Below are 23,461 nucleotides of genomic sequence, written 5' to 3'. Positions count from 1 at the left end.
GGGCTCTAGAGCACAGGCTAAATAATTGTGGCACATGGGCTTAGTTGCCCGGTGGCATGTGGGATCTTCCTGAGCCAGGGATCGAACCAGTGTCCTTGGCATTGGTAGACAGCTTCTTTACCACTGAGCCACCAGGGATGCCCTTCTCTGAAGTTTAGAAAGTGGTGAGCAAGTAGCCTTTGTCCTGGTTTGTTAATAGATTCAGAACTTTATACTTTGAAAGAAGCTTAGAGGAAACTTTCATTTTGCAAGTCTGTGCATCCAGGAGCTCCGGAGATAGAAAATTCGTGTGTAAGTTGAGGAGCAGTTGTGGTCTGTTGTTATCGTTTGCATCAAGGTGAATGCCCTTGGTTGGTGTCGTCATAGGAGATGTATTTTGGTTGCCTCCGCTGACAGTTTCAACCTTGTCGTTGACAACTCGGTTCAGCAAACGTGCTTTGAATGCTCACTACCTATTAAGCACTGTGGTAGGTGCCAAAGATACACAACTGAAGGAAAAACTAGGAGATGAGTTGATGCCATCTTAGATGAAGTTTCCTCAGAAACTAAGATTTTAAGGTTTTCAATGTTTTAAAATTAGGATTCTCCCAACTAATAGCCCATATGTAGTTTTAAACATTTGCAAAACCAGTAATTGATACCGCCCTTTTCCCGTAAGATTGGTCTCCATTGAGGAATTCTGTCATCTGATGACATTACTAGTAAGTGTTAAATTTTTTGTTTTCTTATGTCAGAAATATCTACATAAATGGAAAGCAAATTGAAGTAGACAGAACAGGGCACAGGTGGTTTCTATTATTTAATAGTTCACTGTAGCATGTCTTCTCTAGAGAAATCTGGTATACAAGAAACTTTTCCTTCTTTTTTTTAAGGCCCTCCTTTGAGGAACACTGAGGTATAAAATTGGAGAAGGCAATGGCACCCCACTCCAGTACTCTTGCCTGGAAAATCCTGTGGATGGAGGAGCCTGGAAGGCTGCAGTCCATGGGGTTGCTGAGGGTCGGACACGACTGAGTGACTTCACTTTCACTTTTCACTTTCATGCATTGGAGAAGGAAATGGCAACCCACTCCGGTGTTCTTGCCTGGAGAATCCCAGGGACGGGGGACCCTGGTGGGCTGCCGTCTGTGGGGTCGCACAGAGTCGGACACGACTGAAGTGACTTAGCAGCAGCAGAGGTATAAAACAGAGTTATAGGGAAACTAAACAGCAGGAGAAATGAAGGAGTGACCAACAAAAAGGAAGGGGAGGCCTTGAGAGCAAGTGTGGTGAATTCACGTGGCAGTTGCAGGTCGTTCCTAAAATACAGCCAAGTCCCAGAAGCACAGCTGTTTACATTCTGTTTTGCTCCATCTCCGAAGAAAGTAAGTAATCTTGGGACTTTGACATGGAAGTGAGTTTTAAGTTGTCCGAAGTCTCAAACTGCTCTGCCTTTCTTTCTCTTGTGAAAAGAAAACAGGCAAGTATTAAGGGGGTCCTGTATGTGTGAGTGTGTGTTAGTGTGGTAACGGGGCAGCTGTGAGGGTCTTTTGGGAAAGTGGGTACAGATGGTGATAGAAAGGAGAGGAACTGTCTGGTAAATGAAGTACAAACAGCAGCGACACCAACAACAATCTGGTGGTCCCAAATATTGGAAATTTTTTGTTCTCTGTTACATCTGCTTGTTGTTTAACCTGAAAATGAAGTCTGTTTCTGCAGCCATTAATACAGGTGCTTTTCTTTATATAGTGCACAGAACAAATGATTCGTTCAGTAATTATTTTTCAAAAGGCACGTGAGAATGGCATGAGATTGTCATAGAAATTAATTCTGAACACTGTAAATAAAAATGCTTTGGATTAGTCATAGTGACATGGGGTACATCGTGGAACTCAAGACAGATTTCTTTGTTTGACGGTCAGGGTGAGAAGTGAGGCAAAGATAGAGTTCACGGAATGTCAGCAGTTCATTTCTTCCAGGGAAAATCATGTTGACGTCAGATGAAACAAACCCCTTGGATACAGATATCAGGATTTACTTGATGAGTTTAGGAATATCTGATGTTTCCTTTAAGAGTGTCTTATTTCCAAATAATAAAAGTTTTGACACCTTTGAACATTTTTCCATTTTTGCTCCTAATCTTTAGAATCTCCCTGTCTCTCTCCTCTTCCCGTGCCCACACTTTACTTACTTGTAATCCTGGATGGCATTTTTTCAGATCTGGCCTTAATTCTGTTTTCTTTGGTTTCCCATTTTTTTTTTTTTCATGAGATGTGAATAAAACTGAACACGTTAATGATAAACAATGCTCATTAATGCTATGTATTTTAAATTATATGTATTCAGGAGAATTATGAGTCTATATTTGTGAGTCAGTATAATACTCTTTGCTGTTGTTTAATCACTTATTTAGAGGAAAATTGTTTCAAGGGATTCTCATTGTCTAAGTCCGACATCTGGAAAAAGGATTGCTCATCTTTAAATTTGGAATGAGTCCCCAGTCGCAGATTCCCACCAGGGTGATGTTTCAGTAAACTCTGATGTCTTAGCCTTGGATTCTTGAGCTTTCGGAGGCAGGGGCTGAACTCTGAGAAGGGAATTCAGGACTTAAGGAACTTAGTGTTATGGAGTGACTTATGCTTGTGACAAGGCCCCTTTCAAAATGCTGTGCATTATTGAAGGTTCTTGCTAAGCTGCTAAGCCACTTCAGTCGTGTCCGACTCTGTGCGACTCCATAGACGGCAGCCCACCAGGCTCCCCCGTCCCTGGGATTCTCCAGGCAAGAACACTGGAGTGGGTTGCCATTTCCTTCTTCAATGCATGAAAGTGAAAAGTGAAAGTGAAGTCGCTCAGTCGTATCCGACTCTTAGTGACCCCATGGACTGCAGCCCACCAGGCTCCTCCGTCCATGGGATTTTCCAGGCAAGAGTACTGGAGTGGGGTGCCATTGCCTTCTCTGATTGAAGGTTCTTATTTGTTATCAAAACAATAAATGTAGTGTTTAAATAAGGACAGGGTGTATTGAGACAAATGTGGGATAATTAACACAAGTAAATTACCTTTCTGGATTGAGTGAACCAGTGGACACGACTAACCTTGAAACTGGAGAGAGCACATGCAAAGACATAAATGAGAATTTTAGTGCACAGAACATATAGGGGCAACCTGTTTCTCTGCCAGGTCTTTACCCACTGTACACACACACACACACGTATGTGCACATATATACACATACGCACGTGAGTGCATGCTTGCTCAGTTGTGTCTGACTCTTTACAATCCTATGGACCGTAGCTTGCCAGACTCCTTTCTCCCTAGGGTTTTCCAGACAGGAACACTGGAATGGGTTGCCAATTCAGAATAAATAAATTATAATTCTGACAGTAAAGCTTTGGTGATATTGGACTTATTTATAAAAATTATATAGGCTATTTGTTTTTCTGTCTAAGGTCTTGGTGTTAGCTTTTACCACAACTGTTTTCCTAGGAAAAATGCTTTGGAGGTGATAGAGTAGTATAGCCATTGCTGCACTGTGTATGTGAAGAAATCCGTTTCTATATTATAGCAACAGGGATTTATCAAGTACCTACTGTGTGCTAGCTACTCTGATAGGAGAGGGAGAAAGGATTTTAATTCCATGCTGTTAAATTTGTGAAGAGCACAATCTTGATTAAAAAGGGAATCCTCTCCTCAGGATGAACACACATATTTTCTGGTTTTGAATCACAGACAGCCCTGTTCTACAGGGAAAGTGTCTGTCAATCATAGCCTTATCTCTCGTGAGCATTTGCAGGTTTGTTTGTCTATCCTCGCTGAATAGGATAGATTTTGGCATGGTTACTTCTCCTAAGTTGGGAGAGGCCAAGGGCAGTAGTGGTGGAAAAGGTAAAGATCCAAATTAAGGAGCTGGGTCCAATTATATACGATGAACTCACACGTCCCCCCGCTCCTGCCCAATACTTTACTCTCATTAAAACTGGTAGACCAATTTCATTAGCTCCAAAATGCACCAGCGTATGTAAATCTTCTTTGTTTAATTGGAGACCTATTGATTGTAGGTAACATAAGCCTCTCTAAGGGAAACAGAACCCAACTGAAGATAAGAGTTTCTTCCCCCCAACACATACAGCATTCACAATTTTATTTCTCTAGGCATGTTCATTATCAAAACCATTCCACTGCAGACTTTCCCAGAAAGTGTTTCTGTCTGGCCCTGTTTTCATATCTAAAAGCTCCTACTGGTTTCAGCAAAGGATAATGGAGGGATTTTGATGGACTATGCATTTCTTTTTTTTTAACTAAAACTTTAATAATAGAAAAACATAAAATCATATAAAAAATAATTTGCTTTAAAGAGACTGGGGGAAAAAAAATAAAGAGACCGGGAATAAGTCTTCTTTTGTGTTTTCATAGACTGCTAAAAGGGACCAAATTCTGACTGCCTTCTTTGGTGAGCAACACCAGCAATATTCCAGTGAGGAATGGAAACTAGAATGTACTTTTCCCCTTAACATTCTAATTGGATCTCAAAGTTACAGAGAGGATAGTGTACCAACCTGCACTTTGCAATGTGATATAAAGTGTGGGATTTTCCCAGTGTGCTTCAGAGGACTGGGGTATCTTATAAATGTTTAAACTATAATGAGAAAATGTGCATTTACTTATATATGTTCCTGCAATTCCACTTTATTTCTGAAGTGTAAGATTCAGGTCAAGGTCAATGTAGGGCTAGCTGCTTACAGGGAAGTAGGAATCTTGGGAAGGAGAAATATCTGTTTAAATATTGTATTCATACAGTAACTCAAAAATTATCTTTAAATGACAAAAAGTATGGTGTCAGGTAAACATCTCTACTTTTTTCCTTTCTTAAAATTATGCTAAACTTACGTTTAATGTTAAGACCTTGAATTATAAGAAGCACTCTAATTTTTCTATTCCTTAAAGTACTATTGATCTCTAAAGGAGATATTTAATAAGTGAAATTATAGCATCTAGGGAAAAAAATTCTTCTTTTCTGATTTTGTAAGGTAGTCGATGCTGCCTCGCAATACACTCCTGGCCTTTCTTGTACTGGTCATTTTCTTTCTTTCTCCTGTGTAGCTGCTTGAACACCTCCCAGCGGGTGAGGAGTGTTTGTTCAGGTGGCACAGAGTAGAGAGATCTTGACTGGTAGAGAGTAACTTAATATCAGCCACTATAATGCCTATCAGTGAAATTCTAGCTCATTTAATTATTACTTAATTCTCTGATTATTTTTTGTATCTGAGAGAAGATGATTGTCTTCGCTCTGGGGAAGTATGGATGGCTAGATGTTGCTCTTGCAGTTTCTTAATTCACTATACCTGGTAAGGTGTTTTGAGCCAGAACACCTTTTTAAAGAATGGGGTATCTATGTACCTACAAAAATGGTGAAATTCTGACTGGACCTGTGATAAAATAGGGAATCCTCACGTTCAGTTCATCTTTCAGTACTGGATGCCACTCATGTTTGGTCAGATTTCTAAAAAATTTGTTTTGGAGATCATTCATAGGATCTCAGGTCTATAACCAGGTATTGAATGTTTATCATTGGAAGGAAGCTTTGTATTCATTTATCATTTCCTTTCTGCCAAACCACAAAAATCCCACCTTGTTGATCTTTTCTCATATATGTGATATATGATGTGTGTGTGTGTGAGAGAGAGAGAGAGGCTGCGTAGCTCTTTACAGCAAGCCTGTATCATCATCCTTTCTTAACCTCTTTCTAGGAATAGAGATTTCTTTGAAACCAAGCATAATCGAGAAATGAAATAGATTGTTAAAAGACTGAATGATGCATTTTAAGTCGAACAGACATGTGGATTATCTGCTGTTTCGATCTGTCCATCCGGAAGTTCCCTCCATGATCACTGTACCCTCAATTTTTGTATGGGAATTGGAGATTAGATGTAAAATACAAATTATTCACACTAGTCAAGTAAAAAGAAATGAAGATTTTTTTTTTCTAATTTGACTACTCATATATTTTCTTGGAGGAAAAAGCATTATGAAAATAATCCAAAATAGACACTCGAATGTATTTCTTTTAAACTTGTTTCAGACCTGTTGCTGGAGGTTCTAGGATATTGCAAAAAATCCTTTTAATAAACATTACTGGTTTGATTTCTTACTGACTTTCACTACTTTTCAATGTGAAAATATGTGGAATTTATGACACATGATAGTGAAGACCTAGCTACCCACTACCCAACTCAAGGAAGAGTCCACTAGCAATACCTTGTATTTACTTCCATGTTCCCTAAAAATAACCCCCTGAAATGCCCCCATTATCATGAGGATTGTGTTTATCAATCCCCTCCCTTAGAAGAAAGGTTTTTATCACCAATGTGTACTAAATATATTTCAGTTTTGGCTTGTTACTAAATTTCATAAAGAGTAAAATATACCTATATGGCACTTCTTTGGTGGCTCAGACAGTAAAGAATCTGCCTGTAATGTGGGAGACCCAGCTTTGATCCCTTGGTCAGGAAGATCCCCTGGGGAAGGGCAGGGCAACCCACTCTAGTATTCTTGACTGGAGAATTCCATGGACAGAGGAGCCTGGTGGGCTATAATCATGGGGTGGAAGAGAGTCAGACATGACTGAGCGACTTTCCACTTTCACTTTATACACACACACATACATACATACATTGGTGCTTCTGGAAATTGCATTTTCACTCAACATTATGTTTCTAATATAATGTTTCTAATGTCCTGTTGTTAAAGGGTGATGTGTATAGAGAGTTGATCCTTGAACAACACGGGTTTGACCCATACCAGGGCCACTTACAGCTGCAGTCCATGGGATTGCGAAGAGTCGGACACGACTTCCCTTTCACTTTTCACTTTCATGCATTGGATAAGGAAATGGCAACCCACTCCAGTGTTCTTGCCTTGAGAATCCCAGGGATAGGGGACCCTGGTGGGCTGCTGTCTATGGGGTTGCACAGACTCGGACACGACTGAAGCGACGCAGCAGCAGCAGCAGGGCCACTTATATGCGATTTTTAAAAAATAAATAAGTATTTCAGTACTACATGATCCAAGGGGGTTGAACCCAAGATGTGGAACTGTGGACATGGACGGCTGACTTTCAAGTTTTATACAGATTTTCAGCTGTGTGGGGGTCAGTGCCTCTATCCCTGTGTTGTTCCGAGGTCAACTGTACTATGATTTCTTCTTCTTTTTCTTGTATAACATGCCAGTGTGTAATGGAGCGATGTGATCTTGCCAGTTTCTTGTTATTCAGTTCAGTTGCTCAGTCATGTCCAACTCTTTGAGACCCCATGGACTGCAGCACACCAGGCCTCCCTGTCCACCATCAACTCCCGGAGCTTACTCAAACTCGTGTCCATTGAGTCGGTGATGCCATCCAGCCATCTCATCCTCTGTCGTCCCCTTCTCCTCGCGCCTTCGATCTTTCCCGGCATTAGAGTCTTTTCCAGTGAGTCAGTTCTTCGCATCAGGTGGCCAAAGTATTGGAGTTTCAGCTTCAGCATCAGTCCTTCCAATGAATATTCAGGACTGATTTCCTTTAGGATGGACTGGTTAGATCTCCTTGCAGTCCAACAGATTCTCAGGAGCCTTCTCCAACACCACAGTTCAAAAGCATCAATTCTCCAGGTTTGATGCATGATACAGTGTGCTCGGGGCTGGTGCACTGGGATGACCCAGAGGGATGGGTGGGAGGGGGTTCAGGGCAGGGAACTCATGTACACTCATGGCAGATTCAAGTCAATGTATGGCAAAACCAATACAATATTGTAAAGTAAAATAAATAAATTAAAATTAATTAAATTAAAAAAACAAAAACCAAAAGCATCAATTCTTCTGCGCTCAGTTTTCTTTATATTCCAACTCTCATATCCATGTATGACTACTGGAAACACCATAGCTTTAACTAGACAGACCTTTGTTGGCAAAGTAATGTTTCTACTTTTTAATATGCTGTCTAGGTTGGTCATCGATTTTCTTCCAAGGAGCAAGTGTCTTTTCATTTCATGGTTGCAGTCACTATCTGAAGTGGTTTTGAAGCCCAGGAAAATAAAGTCTGTCATTGTTTCCCCATCTATTTGCTATGAAGTGATGGGACCGGATAACATGATCTTAGTTTTCTGAATGTTGAGTTTTAGCCAGCTGTTTCATTCTCCTCTTTTACTTTCATCAGAGGCTCTTTAGTTCCTCTTTGCTTTCTGCCATAAGGGTGGTGTCATCTGCATAGCTGAGGTTATTGATATTTCTCCTGGCAATCTTGATTCCAGCTTGTGCTTCATTCAGCCTGGCATTTCGCATGGTGTGCTCTGCATATAAGTTAAATAAGCAGGGTGACAGTATGCAGCCTTGACATACTCCTTTCCTGATTTGGAACCAGTCTATTGTTCCATGTCCAGTTCTAACTGTTCCTTCTTGATCTGCATACACATTTCTCATGAGGCAGGTCAGGAGGGTCTGGTATTCCCATCTCTTGAAGAATTTTCCACAGTTTGTTGTGATACACACAGTCAAAGCCTTTGGTGTAGTCAATAAAGCAGAAGTAGATGTTTTTCTTGAACTTTCATGCTTTTTTGCTGATCCAGTGGATAGTGGCAATTTGATCTCTGGTTCCTCTGCCTTTCTAAAACCAGCTTGAACATCTGGAAGTTCACGGTTCATGTACTTTTGAAGCCTGGCTTGGAGAATTTTGAGCATTACTTTGCTAGTTTGTGAGATAAGTGCAATTGTGTGTAGTTTGAACATTCTTTGGCATTGCCTTTCTTTGGGATTGCAATGAAAACTGACCTTTTCCAGTCCTGTGGCCACTGCTGAGTTTTCCAAATTTGCTGGCATATTGAGTGCAGCACTTTCACAGCATCATCTTTTAGGGTTTGAAATAGCTCAACTGGAATTCCATCACCTCCACTAGCTTTGTTCATGTGATGCTTTCTAAGGCCCACTTGACTTCACATTCCAGGATGTCTGGCTCTAGGTGAGTGATCACACCATCATGGTCATCTGGGTCATGAAAATCTTTTCTGTATAGTTCTTCTGTGTATTCTTGCCACCTCTTCTTAATATTTTCTGCTTCTGTTAGGTCCGTGCCATTTCTGTCCTTTATTTGCCTTGTTATTCTTTATTCTTCTTGTTATTAACAGTAGCATGTTTTCTGGACAGTGTGTGTAAGAGCTTCTTTAGGGTATAGACCTAGAAGTAGAATTGTTGAATCGTAGAGCATGTAAGTATTGCATTTTTTATAAAGATAATATTATTTTATTAAGTAGTTGTACCTATATACACTCTCACTGATAATTGTTGTTCAGTCCCTAGATTGTATCCATCTGTTTGTGACCCCATGTACTGCAGCATGCCAGGCTTCTCTGTCCTTCACTATCTCCCGGAGTTTGTGTAAACTCATGTCCATTGAGTTGGTGATGCCATCCAACTATCTCATCCTCTGTCACCCCCTTTTCCTCCTGCCCTCAATCTTTCCCAGAGTCAGAGTCTTTTCCAATGAGTCAACTCTTTGCATCCGGTGGCCAAAGTACTTGAGCTTCAGCTTCAGCATCAGTCCTTGCAGTGAATATTCAGGACTGATTTCCTTTAGAATTGACTGGTTTGATCTCCTTGCAGTCCAAGGGACTCTCAAGAGTCTTCTCCAGCACCACAATTCAAAAGCATCTATTCTTCAGCGCTTAGCCTTCTTTACAGTCCAACTCTCACATCCATACATGACTACTGGAAAAACCATAGCTTTGAATATACCGATCTTTGTCAGCAAAGTGATGTCTCTGCTTTTTAATATGCTGTCTAGGTTTGTCACAGCTTTTCTCCCAAGGAACAAGTGTCTTTTAATTTCGTGGCCATGGTCACCAACTGCAGTGATTTTGGAGCCAGGAAAATAAAATCTGTAACTGTTTCCACTTTTCCCCCATCTATTTGCCACAAAGTGATGGAACTGGATGCCATGATCTTAGTTATTTGAATGTTGAGTTTTAAGCCAGTGTTTTCACTGTCCTCTTTCACCTTCAAGAGGCTCTTTAGTTCCTCTTCACTTTCTGCCATTACAGTGGTATCAAATTAGAAACACATTCAGATATCAACAACCTGATATCTGAGGCTGTTGGTATTTCTACTGGCAATCTTGATTCCAGCTGAGTCATCCAACCTAGCATTTTGCATGAGGTACTCTGCATAGAAGTTACACAGTAGCAGTGTTTAAAAGATTCTGTTTATATTTATGCTTTCCAGCACTTGAAAAGTGAAGTGAAAGTGAAAGTCATTCAGTCGCATCTGACTCTTTGCGACCCCATGGAGTATACAGTCCGTGGAATTCTCCAGGTCAGACTACTGGACTGGGTAGCCATTCTCTTTTCCAGGGGGTCTTCCCAACCGAGGGATTGAACCCAGGTCTCCTGCATTGCAGGCAGATTCTTTACCAGGGGAACCCAACAGTTGTCATTGTCAAATTTTTGCTTTTTGCCATTCTGGTGGTTATAAAATGATATTTCAGTGTGGTCTTATTTTGCATTTCTAATTTGATTGCTAATGAGATTAAGTACCTTTTTTGTATACTTATGAACCACTATCTTTCCTTTTCTGTGACATAAACCCTCATGACTTTTACTCATTTTTTTCTGTTTTGTTGCTTATCTTTTTTTTTTTAATTTGTAGAAGTTCTTCACACATTCTTATTTCTGTCCCTTTGTGTTTTATGTTTGCAAATATCTTTTCATAGTTGTGGCTTGTCCTTGATTTTCTTTAAGGTATCTTTGATGACCAAAAATTCTTAATTTTAATATATATATTATTAATCCTTTGTTTTACAGTTAGTCCTTTTGTGTCTTAAGATATCCTTTGAGTTTAGAGATACCTTGTATTTGTCATACATCTTTAAATATTCGTCTCACATTTAATTTTGTATTCCACTTGGAATGTATTTTTGGTGTATAGTATGAGGTAGGGATCTAATTTCATCTTTTTCTCTGAATAATAGTTTTCATTATATCATTTATTAAATAGTTTCTCTATTTGTATATGATCTTCAGTGTTCTGTCGTTTATTAAGTTTTCATATTTGTGTGGGTCTGTATTTAGACTCACTGTTCTGTTACAGTGATCAGCTTGTTGGGGGGTGTGTGTGTGTGTGTGTGTGTGTGTGTGTGTATGTATGTGTGTGTGTGTATGTGTGTGTGTGTGTGTGTGTGTGTGCTCGGTTGCTTCATTTGTGTCCGACTCTGTGACCCTATGGACTGTAGCCTGCCAGGCTCCTCTGTCCTTGGGATTCTCCAGGCAAGAATACTGGAGTGGGTTGCCAGACCCTCCTCCAGGGGATCTTCCTGACACAGTGATTGAATTGGCATCTCCTGCATCTCCTACATTGCAAGTGGATTCTTTACCACTGAGGCACCAGGGAAGCCAGATCAGCTTGTCTACTCTGTATCAAAACCATGCTGTTTAGTTACTAAGCCTTTGTAAGTTAGTTTTGCTATCTGATAAGGCAAACCCTTTACACTTTATTTTAAGGAGTGTTTTTAATTATTCTTCGCCTCTCTGTTTCATATATATTTTAAAATCATCTTGTCAAGTTTCATGAAAAATCCTATTGGGATTTTGTTTAGAAATGTATTAGATCTACAGATGAATTTGAGGCAAATTGACATCCTTTACTGTCAGCCTTACTACATCTATGAACATGGTATGTCTCTCCATTTCTTTACATCTTATCTTCAGTAAATTGTATTATTTTTCACCCAGGTCTTGATTTTTTTTTGCAAAGTGGATTTTGTAAATTGTGTTTTGAAAAATATATTTCTGTGTTTCCAGTATAGAAATACAGTTTATGTTTGAATAATGATCTTTTGTGTAGCTGTATTTACATATTTTTCAGCCAGAAATTTGTCTGTAAATTTGTGTTTACTGTGTATATAATCATACATTTTCATTTCTGCTGTTCAAATGCTATGTTTTTATTTTCCTTAACCTTCTTACTACCCTGGCTGCAGTTCCAGTTCCAGTTCAGTTGCTCAGTCGTGTCCGACTCTTTGTGACCCCATGAACCGCAGCACGCCAGGCCTCCCTGTCCATCACCAACTCCCAGAGTTCACTCAAACTCATGTCCATTGAGTCAGTGATGCCATCCAGCCATTTCATCCTCTGTCGTCCCCTTCTCCTCCTGCCCTCAATCTTTCCCGGCATCAGGATCTTTTCCATTGAGTTAGCTCTTCGCATCAGGTGGCCAAAGTATTGGAGTTTCAGGTTCAACATCAGTCCTTTGAATGAACATCCAGGACTGATCTTTAGAATGGACTGGTTGGATCTCCTTGCAGTCCAAGGGACTCTCAAGAGTCTTCTCCAACACCACAGTTCAAAAGCATCAGTTCTTCAGCGCTCAGCTTTCTTTATAGTCCAACTCTCACATCCATACATGACTACTGGAAAAACTATAGCCTTGACTAGACAGACCTTTGTTGACAAAGTAATGTCTCTGCTTAGGTTTGTCATAACTTTCCTTCCAAGGAGGAGGAAATGGCAACCCACTCTAGTACTCTTGCCTGGAAAATCCCAAAGATGGAGGAGCCTCGTAGGCTACAGTCCATGGGGTCACAAAGAGTCAGACATGACTGAGTGACTTCACTTCACTTCACTTCCTTCCAAGGAGTAAACGTCTTTTAATTTCATGGCTACAGTCACCATCTGCAGTGATTTTGGAGCCCCCAAAAATAAAGTCAGCCACTGTTTCCACTGTTTCCCCATCTATTTGCCATGAAGTGATGGGACCGGATGCCATGATCTTTGTTTTCTGAATGTTGAGCTTTAAGCCAACTTTTTTACTCTCCTCTTTCACTTTCATCAAGAGGCTCTTTAGTTCTTCATTTTCTGCCATAAGGGTGGTGTCATCTGTATTCCCATCTCTTTCAGAATTTCCCACAATTAGTTGTGATACACACAGTCAAAGGCTTTGGCATAGTCAGTAAAGCAGAAATAGATGTTTTTCTGGAACTCTCTTGCTTTTTCAGTGATCCAGTGGATGTTGGCAATTTGATCTCTGGTTCCTCTGCCTTTTCTAAAACCAGCTTGAACATCTGCAAGTTCATGGTTCACATATTACTGAAGCCTGGCGTGGAGAATTTTGAGCATTACTTTACTAACGTATGAGATGGGTGCAATTGTGGGATAGTTTGAGTATTCTTTGGCATTGCCTTTCTTTGGGATTGGAATGAAAACTGACCTTTTCCAGTCCTGTGGCCACTGCTGAGTTTTCCAAATTTGCTGGCATATTTAGTGCAGTACTTTCACAGCATCATCTTTTAGGATTTGAAATAGCTCAACTGGAATTCCATCACCTCCACTAGCTTTGTTCGTAGTGATGCTTCCTAAGGCCCACTTGACTACCCTGGCTAGTACCTCCAGTTTGTTGTTGAATTAACCTGTGAGGGTGGGCATTCTTGACTTTTTCCTTGATTTCCTGTTTATTTTTTATCCATGAATGAGACTGAGTTAATGCCTTACTGTTTAAATATGACATTTGCTGATCACATTTTAATTAGAGAAAGGTCAAGCAAAACCTTACCTAGTTTTATTAATTTTACCCTAATTTTTCATACTAGATTTGCTCTATATTACCAAAAATCGAAACCTCAAATTCTCTGGGCAAATTACTTCATGCCAAATGAAGTAGTAAAAATTATTAGGTGAGTGGTGTTTTGAAAATTGTGATCATCTAATATTTCACAATGATAGGCTAGAGTGTGTATATGAATCATTCTAGATATTTCAGTAAAGACAAGGACTAAATTTTATGTTGACTTGAGATTCTTTGTTACTGTGGTATGTGGATCAGCTTCTTAAGTGTTTAATTTGAACTGTAGAATCTTTAAGTATCATTTTTCACAATTTGAAATGCCTGATTTGGGTGGGTTTACCCCCCCTCCACCCCCATTTCCTCATGCAATTTTTGTTAAGACTTGAACAGATTACTCCTAATCTTGTGAGCAGACTGCAGGAAGACAACTATTAAAAGTAGAAGGCTATTAAGCAGTCAGGGGTTTATTATGCTTTAGTGTTTTGTTTAAGTCTGCTCTTAATTGGTTGATTAATGTATGTAAAGTCCTTTTCCCCCCTTCATCTCTACAGATGGCAAATGGTAAGTCCCAACTGTCATTGTTCGCAAAAAAGGTTATGGTTCAAAGTCAAAGATTCAGAGATACCACAATAATCAATCATAGGAACTTGTCTCAGAGTGCCCAGCCAGGCAAAAGTTAGGCAGAGTAGTAATATTTACTCAGAATCCCTTAGGCGCATGTTTTTTTTTTTTTTTGGTGTGTTCTTGATTTTATTTAGGAAAGATTATTTAATTAATAGCAATGTCTCTCTGAATTTAGTGGCAGGAATTTAAATAAATGTGAGAAATATGAGAAGGAGTGGTAAACAGGTTTTCTGTTTACTGATTACCAAATATTGCTGGAATTTAGGCCTACTGTTTAAAAATGAGTGTAATAGAGAAAGTAACATTCTTAATATATTGAGATTAATAGAAAACTTTCAAAGAAATATGTTTTTTCCATTTTCACTTGAGGATGATTTGTAATAGTTAACTTCCTTTTTTTAAGAGGAAGAATAGAATTATGTTCTGGTATTGATCCATAAAGAGGATTTGCATTTTATTCATACTATAAAAGTACCTTTAATGGATACATTGTGGTAATTGAATCTATACTGTGTATCACTATCAAAGTATCTTTTTAATTATTTTATGTTATATAATTCAGTAACTAAATTGAAGTCATGGGGAAGGAGATGACGATATTACATCTTTTAAGTATAATGTATAGCCTTTAATATTCTTAAAGTAGATGGCAGTTAAGGACATTTTTAGTTGAATGCAAAAGAAAGAGGGAGAGAGAAAGCGAGGGAGAAAGAGAGAGAGGGGGTAGAAGGAGGATTCCATTACATTCAGCACAGTATGAAACGAAGTCAAAGGAGTTTTGTTAATTAAATTCAATTGCCATCCATTAGACCAGTGGAATGAGATGGCTCTGCCAGGACGCTGACACAGCACAGGTATGCAATTTGGCTAAATGGCCATTTCTAAACCATAGCAGACATTTCTCTACTTGTTCACTTTTTCTTTTTTTTTAAGTGAGAGAGTTTTTACTCTTAAAAAGTCAAAGTAACCAGTGCTCGCTGAAGGGTAAAGGTATCATTTTTATGCAGTCTATTGAGAAACGATTAGTTTGTTGACTTGGAAATATGTGGTTCACATGGAGACTATTTGGGAGAAAATGACTTTTAAAAAGTATGCAGTATCCTCAGGCAAGCATACTAACAAGTTTAATGTGTTAATATAGACACGGGTATGTTTTAAAAAATTTAGTTGTCTTTTGATCTAAACCTATTTCACTCATAGTCATTCCTTGGATTTTTTTAAGTATCCTTGATTTATAAAATTAATTAGAGCTATATTTGAGACTTTTATTTAGAGGAAGTTATAGTAATTGTGGGAATTATAAATGAAATTTAGGTGGCGGGTAAATGTATCTACATTTTGGCATAAATCACTACTTTTAGAGGCTTTATATGTCAGACTGGTGAGTTTCTTACCGTGGTGAAATGACAAGAATACCACTCCGGCATTGGCTGACACATAATTTTGACAGCCAGCAAGATTGCAGTGTTGCTGAGTGCGCAGATTTCCACTTCCTGCCAAGATTAAAATTGGCAAAAACCAGAAAGGATATTAGGGATTGTCACTTTAAGGAGAAATAACATGTTAATGTTCTCCATTTGCTTAAGAAATATAAGGGTGATCTCTTGAACTGTAGTCCGTTGAATTCTAGAAGTTTGCAATCAGTAGAAGAGTTTGATTAGTGTGAACATCAAAAAATTAAATAAGTTGAGGTTCTCTGACATTTGTGATAGTAAGTCTCATTATAGTTTTACTCTGTAGGAAATTTTAATTTTTCTTTTGTGTAAATTCTTCACAAAACTATAAAATGAGTTTCCCCAAAGTCCCTGAAGAACAAAGGCCTACCTTAAGTTAGTGAATTTGAAGCCAGAAGGCCTTATTTCCAGAATTCTCTTGATTTTTTTTTTCCTGTATGAGCAGACTGTTTTTCTTTTAATAAGATGCCAGATATTCCCTACAACAAGAAATGCCATTTATTGAGAACCTGCTATGTGCTGGGTTCTGTACCAGGCACTCGAATTTTCCATGTTTTTTTCTTGCGAGTTTTGTTTCAATCCAGGCGTAAAAATGCAGGAAAAAAAATGATATCCTCTGTTGTGAAAGAGTCAGACTCTGAAATCTGCTTATACTTTGCTATTTACAGTAAGTACTTTTGAAACAGCTGTAGACGTTCAAATGAAAGTAGCAGTGTGGAGTGGGAAATGTGGGAGCATTCATTTGTGAAGACTTTGCGTTTCTCCAGCTTTATGGCCAACAGAAAAGGAGATTGTTGTGCATTCTATTAAATACTGCCAGTATGATTAATTTAAAGGGTTACATTTTATTGAACCCTGGTGTAGATGTTCTTTGTCAACCCACATTCACAGCTAGTTAGAGTGTGTGTAGCATTTATCAAAACTTTCTGGAGCCCCTCTCACCTCATTAGCATCTGAATCTCTATTCAGCAGTTAATGTCCGTTACTGCTAGAGTGCTCAATTCTTGTTTTCAATAAGCCAGTTGTAAAATGTCAGACTGTCACTTACAATATAAAAAACCAAAAATGATGGTATTTGTAAAAATGTTATCACCTCATAAAAACAAATTGTAAAGACATGAAAGTGATCTTGCTATGCTGGGCTTTCAGAAGGGAGTTAGTACAGCTACTTTAAATACCAGTTGTGTAGATTCCCACACTTTTCTACCAATGGAGAGGTTTACACAAGCATAATTTAAGTTACAATTACACTAATTAACATCTCATTTGCATAAATTGTTGAAGTCAAAACAACAAAGAATTGTCTAAGAAGCTTAATCCTATTTGTCCAAAATAGATTTTTTTTTAATAAAAAAGCCATGCTCTAAAAACTGGCAGCTTGGGTATGTCTTTAGTATGTTGAGTTATGCCATTTAAAAAATAAATGCTTTGTATTTGTTTAAGAATATTTTCTGTATCCTTTTTAGAATATTTCACTTTTAGTATGCTTTGAAAATTAAAAACAAAACCCAGTACACTCTGGTTCCTAAATCATATCCCAAAGTGATAACAATATAGTAAAGAGATTAACAGGAGATTAAAATCAAGGTACAATATCATTTATATGTAGTAGTGTAGAATTACATGACTCACTGGATATATGATGAACACGTGTGTATGTGTGTGTATAGAATTTATTAAGCATCTTTGTAGATTTTACATGGTCAGTTAAAATTTTTAAGTCTTGGCTGGTCTTGTTCATATTGTCCAGGTGTTTTCAGTGTCGTGTATTTGCCTTTTTATTGTTGTAGATTAAGGGTATGTTAAAGGTGGTTTTTACCCAGGTCTTCTACATGTGTGATAGCTCACAACTCTAGTCTGAAAACTTATTTTTTAATGGCCACCCAAATGCAGTTAGTTTCCTAGGGGATGACTTAGTACAGTAAACTGTCTTCTTTTCTATGACTCATTTAAAATCAGGGACATTTTTGCATATAGTGGATTGGTGGAGTTTTCAGGTCAACCTGCAAAACTCTTCTGTACTCTTGTTTGTAGGTGTAACATTCATTTATTTAGTATGCAATTGTTACCATTGAGTTTACATTAATTGTATTGTGCATATATGGAAATAAAATGTCACCAGCAAGGTTTAGGATTTTTGTTGTTAATTTTTATAGTAATTTTGTGTTGAGCAATTGAAATTAGGCTGCTTAGTCAGTATTTCCAATGCTGTATTAGCCCTAAAAACATGACGAGATCAGGCATAAGATTAGAATGATAGTTTCACTTTAAAATTGTATGTCTTAAAGTATTTGTTTATAATACATAGTTTATCTTAATTCAGTCATTAAGTCTTACTTTAAATATATTCTTTAACTTGATCTTACAAGGTAAAGTTTATAAATTAATGTCTTAGAAATACTTAATTTGCAAATATGTTTTGAGTGTCAACAGCATGTGAGCCATTGTGCTGGATTTGGTGAGGGATATAATCTTATATATGTACAACGTAGTCCTTGCTGGTATGAAACATGTATTCTTGTGGATATGTAAATAAATAAACACCAAATGAGAACATGTTGTGTAGAAATGTAGAAGACAATTCATGAAGAAATGAGATGGTCTAGAAGGCTATTATATGCAACTGAATTTGACTAGTGGGTTTGACTAGTGGAAGGACGGTTGGGAAATGAGCTGATAAAGAGGGATGATAATAGGGATTAGTTAGAGAGAAGACCTGGAGAGCCAGGGAAAGGCATGCATGCAAGTGCAGGAGCAGGAATAGGCAAGGTTTGTTCCAGGTCAAGTGAGTGGACACATTCAGTTGGAATGGGGTTCGTCTTGGGGAGGGCAGTGAGCGCCCAATTAGAGATTTAAGCATTAGGAAATCTTGCAGAGGTTTTGAACAGGGACATGTTTTAAGAAGTGTTTCGCCAAGATTATTCCTGATTCTCAACGCAGGGAGCCTTGAAAAAAAGGATGGAGTGAGTTAGGGACAGTTTAGTTGTCCCTACACAAAATTATAAATCATAATGGCTCTTATTTCCTACTCCCTGAGTAATATAATGAACTAAACAAATGAAAAAAGCAAGGGTGCTTTGGAAAAAAATAAATGATTTCTGATTCTGGATGGCACTTAAAACTTAAAAAGGTATGTTTTGATATAATAAAATTTTACATTTCCTTTTCTATTTAATATTGATTAATTCACTCTATATGTTTAAAAAGATCAATATGGGAAAATGAACATTATTTCCATTCTCCTTTCAAAGGAAAATGATCTCCAGATTATTTTTCCATCTGTTGTTTTTAAGTTGGTTTTTAAAGAACACAGTTTGTTTCTTTTGAGTATGGCCAAATCGTTTCATTGTCAATATTTGGTTTTTCTTGGAAGTTGAGGGCATGTCAGAGTTACTCAGGAGAATGTTCTGGACTTTTCTTCTTATCTTTTAAAGGCTTATCTTTGATAAGGTTGGACATGGTGTGTACATGGTGACTTTTATCATTCTTCTCGTCACTTTTCTATATTTACCTTGTTCTTAGTACGTAATCTGAGAGTGCCTTCAAGAGAGTAGAAGATATTTGACTCCAGACACCACGTTTTGGGCATTTTAATAGAATCAGGAGAAAATAGAGTATTATATTCCAGTAGGAGGATAGGATGCATTAGCCTTGGTAGAAGTACTCATCTTAAGTATTCAGCAAATAACTTATTAATCATTTACTAGAAATAAGGTAACATGGTATATGTTGATAGCAGAAAAATAGTGAAAGTGGGGAAATGTTCTTTCCTTCCAGACGCTCAGATATTGGTAGGGGAAAAGGCAAGACGCGTCGAGTGCTCTGTTAAATGTAGACCACGAAGGACCCATGTGGCCCGAGAAAGGACAGTGCAGCCACACCTTGGGGATATGGCAACTTCAGTCTCAGGCTCCCAAAATAAAGCGCATGTCACAATGAAGCAGGTCTCGTGAGTTTTTTGGTTCCCAGTACATATAGAAGTTATGTTTGCACTATAGTCTATTAAATGTGCAGAAGCATTATGTCTTAGAAAGCAGTGTACCTGTCTTAATTTAAAAATCCTTTACTGCTAAAAAAAAAAAAAAAAAAAATGCTAACCATCTTTTAACAACCAGGGTGGCCACAGGCCTTCAGCTTGTAAAACATGCAAGATCTGTGAAGCATAATAAGGCAAAGAGCCATGAAACGAGGTGTGCTTATATTGATTCTTAGTTGAGGAGAATGAGGATGATTTCTGTGAGGGAGGTGGTGTTAACGGAGGGCCTTGCAGACTGGCAGGGGAAATGAAGGGACAGAGCATGGGGCTGGGAGCCTAGGGCGTGTGTTCCAGAAATGGCAGGTGGTTGAAATGGAGCCTGGGGTGCACCGTGATGCCTCACTCCTCAGTCATTTAGCAGGCCAACTGTGGAGCGAGGCTGCTCACCTCACTCACGAGGAGCTCACCGACTTCTTCCTTGATGGGTGGAAAAAGTTTGTCCAGTTGCCTCTGCCTCAAAGAGAGAGAAGGTCCACATGTGGTTCCTTTGATGTATTATCCCTTGGCATAGCTAAGAGTTTGGTTCAAGTGTTTATTTGAAACTTCACAGTCCTGTAGCTAAAGTGTGGATATTTTGATGGTGAAAACCGTAGATCTCCCTGTTCTTTCCCTTCCCTCCGAGGGTGACCTGAGGAATATCTGCCATATCTCCTTGTCTTTTCCTTTTTTCTCTCCTAAGAGTGTGATGCCAGTTTCCTCTGCTTCCAAGGCTGCTCAGTTATAACAGAGGTCAGTGGTATGCACGCAAGGCTGAAGTTAGAGATCCCAAAATAATGTTGTGGAATTCTCACGTATCAGTAGAATTGTGTTATGGATTTGAGGAAGCCTTGTATACAGTGAAAGCGAGACCCCTGAGTTAATTTAAATAAGTTCACAGGACATATCTACCATTACAAGTGTAGCTATAAAATATTTGCAAAGTTAAGGAGTTTTAATGTCTGCAAATATGCAGAAAACATGGGTACTAGAAAGTTTAGATGGCTTTAATGAAGAAACAAAGTCAACTTTGGAACTTTGCCTAACAGGAATGAGGTTTGTGAATTTGATAAACATTGTCGGTTGTTAAGGCATCTTCTGATAGGTGAAAAGTGGTTTTTTGATGCAGTACTGCCTGGCATGCATCTTCTCTATGGTCTATTATCTTGTGGGAATGACATTCGGTAAGTTGGTATCTGTGTGCATCCCACCCAAATAAAGAATGTTTCATCAGCAAAGTGAATTGCCATATAGTCATCAGACTCTGGAAATAAATTATCAGCCATGACTGCAGTGGGTGAGGCTGTTTGTTTATCAGATCGCTTGAGAACTGAGTAAAGTGAATTTCATATTTTCCTGAGTCTTGAATTCTCATTTTAGACATCTGTTCGGAAGCTTTGTAAGCCATGGAGCATTCTAAACGAGCATTTTGTTAAATGGATGAAGGAAGACTTAGTTTTCCATTGTTAGGTGAAACCTAATTAAAAATTAAATAATGACCTGTGTTGGCTTGTAAATTCCTTATTTCCTGCATGTATGAGTGTGTTTTGTTAGAACATTCCATTTTAAATTGTGCTTTTTTTTTTTTATTGACAAGAAATACTTTAAAAATAGTATTTGTTATCGGCCTCACGATAGAGTAGCAAAGGACAGTCTTTTGTTGAAAGTGGAGGGGGTGGTAGACGTTAGAGGCATGTAGCTTTAGGAACTGGATTTTCTGTGATTATAGCAGAGTTAAATTGTTCACAGAGGCACCACTATTTGCATTATATTAGGAATTCTTTGTAAATTTTAATAAATAAAAATGTTTTCTCTTACAGGCCTGATTCTCTAGTGGACTTCTGGTGAATTGTGTGGCTACCTTCCATTAATGTTAATGGAGGTTATGGATATAAATCCCTCCGTAGTGATGGATGAATGAGCCCCAGAGAAAAGAATGCTTGTAATTATTGGGTTGGGATACCGGATTCACTTGGTCTCCCTAATACCATTTCTTTTCCTCCTAAAAATTTAAGGTCTTACATCTAGGAGCAAGCCTTTCTCCATCCTAATCCTTTGTTGTCAAGTCTGCAGTGATGTTAAGAACAGAAAAAATAGGGATAATTTTTTATTGGTAGGCATAGTTCTGATGTTATATAATATATAATATATATATTTATGTATATATTATATATACAATTTTTTTGTTTTCCTTTCACTTAATATTTTTTGGTAACCATAACTTGATTGTTTTGGAGGTCATAATATTCTTCACTAATAAGAGTTGCTTAATAATTCGTTGGGCTTCCCTGGTAGCTCAGCTGGTAAAGAATCTGCCTGCAATGCAGGAGACCCCAGTTCGATCCCTGGGTTGGGAAGATCCCCTGGAGGAGGAAATGGCAACCCACTCCAGTATTCTTGCCTGGGAAATCCCATGGACAGTGAAGCCTGGTGGGCTACAGTCCATGGGGTCACAGAGTCGGACATGACTTAGTGACTGAACAACAGCAACAAATAATTCATTATCTTGACAGACTGACATTTATCATGTAGTTATTAAAGCTCTGAGATATATTTATTGAGTGCCCACTGTGTATAAGGCTCTGAGCTTAAATGCATATGGCATAGCCCTTGTTTCACATTGCCTTTCATCTTATGATAAAAGTATAGCCAGTCCCTAAGAGACTGTCCCTTGGGCCACAGACTATAAAAGTTGCCTTGGTTAAAGAAAGGGAAAGAAATTCAGAATCAGTAATATCACTTCTGGGAATCTGAGTAGAGGAAATAAGTCTATATGTAATGATGTTTTCAGTCAGTATTGTTTTAGATAGTCGATTTATCCAGCTAACTTACTGTTGGCTGTCCACTATGTACCAGCCACTGTGCTAGGTACTGGGAATGCTCCAGTGGACAAGGCGGGTAGAGTCCTGCTTTCATGGGGTTTAAAGATCAGGGAGGTGGGTAAACACATAACTAATTTCTAAATGTGGTAAATCTCTAAAGGGAACACATGGTGATAGAGAATAAATGAAAGGCCTTCTTTAGATGGAGATGTGGAGAATCAGACCATGGACACCTGAGCATCCAAGTAGAGAGATGATTACGTACGTGCAGAGAACTGGGTGTGGATGGGAGAGAGAGAGAGAGAGAGTGTGTGTGTGTGTGTGTGTGTGTGTGTGTGTGCATGTGTCCCAAGGAGAGGGAGAGAGAGAGAGAGAGAGAGAGAGTGTGTGTGTGTGTGTCCCAAGGAGAGGGAGAGAGTGTGTGTGTGTGTGTGTGTCCCAAGGAGAGGGAGAGAGAGAGAGTGTGTGTGTGTGTGTGTGTCCCAAGGAGAGGGAGAGAGAGTGTGTGTGTGTGTCCCAAGGAGAGAGAGAGAGAGAGAGAGAGAGAGAGAGTGTGTGTGTGTGTGTGTCCCAAGGAGAGGGAGAGAGAGAGAGTGTGTGTGTGTGTGTCCCAAGGAGAGAGAGAGAGAGAGAGTGTGTGTGTGTGTGTGTGTGTGTGTGTGTCCGTGTCCCAAGGACTGAAGATAGGAAGTCCATCGTTGATAGTGGTGTGTTGGGGGAGAGTGATCTAGAGAGAGAGAACTAAATTCCTTGGGAGAGGAAGAGTAGCTTGCTGTGAGATTACAGAGCAAGTTAGTGGTGGTGGAGGTGGCATTTGAATCCGGGTCTGTCTGACCTGACTGTGCTGCGGTGCTGCGACGTGTTATAAGCACCAGAGGGTAAGCACCAAACAGCAGTAGAGGAAATAATTGCTACCGACATTCAGATAAGAGGAAAATCACTTTCATCTGGCAGATAGCTCAGGATTCCCTTTTAAAAAATGTCCAGAATGA

The 23,461-nt window shown here is 38.8% G+C and overlaps 1 protein-coding gene across 4 annotated transcripts in view; it reads left to right on the top strand.

Annotated features, from left to right (window-relative positions):
• The window catches only part of NFIA (nuclear factor I A), a 399,012-nt gene that overhangs the window by 17,430 nt on the left and 358,121 nt on the right, over positions 1-23,461 (top strand). The window contains exon 3 of one of the 4 annotated variants that reach the window (XM_070780245.1): positions 7,728-23,461. This exon is cut by the window's right edge and continues 137,466 nt beyond it. The exons of the other annotated variants lie outside the window; for them this stretch is intronic. Within the exon in view, the coding sequence (XP_070636346.1) occupies positions 7,728-7,777 (50 nt within the window). The 3' untranslated portion in view covers positions 7,778-23,461. The remainder of the gene's footprint in view (positions 1-7,727) is intronic. 4 annotated transcript variants of the gene reach the window in all.

The sequence above is a fragment of the Bos indicus genome, chromosome 3 (genome assembly GCF_029378745.1).
Source record: "Bos indicus isolate NIAB-ARS_2022 breed Sahiwal x Tharparkar chromosome 3, NIAB-ARS_B.indTharparkar_mat_pri_1.0, whole genome shotgun sequence".
Taxonomy (NCBI): Eukaryota; Metazoa; Chordata; class Mammalia; order Artiodactyla; family Bovidae; genus Bos; species Bos indicus.
The sequence above is the reverse complement of the archived record's forward strand: the minus strand, read 5'-3'. Positions and strand labels throughout refer to the sequence as shown.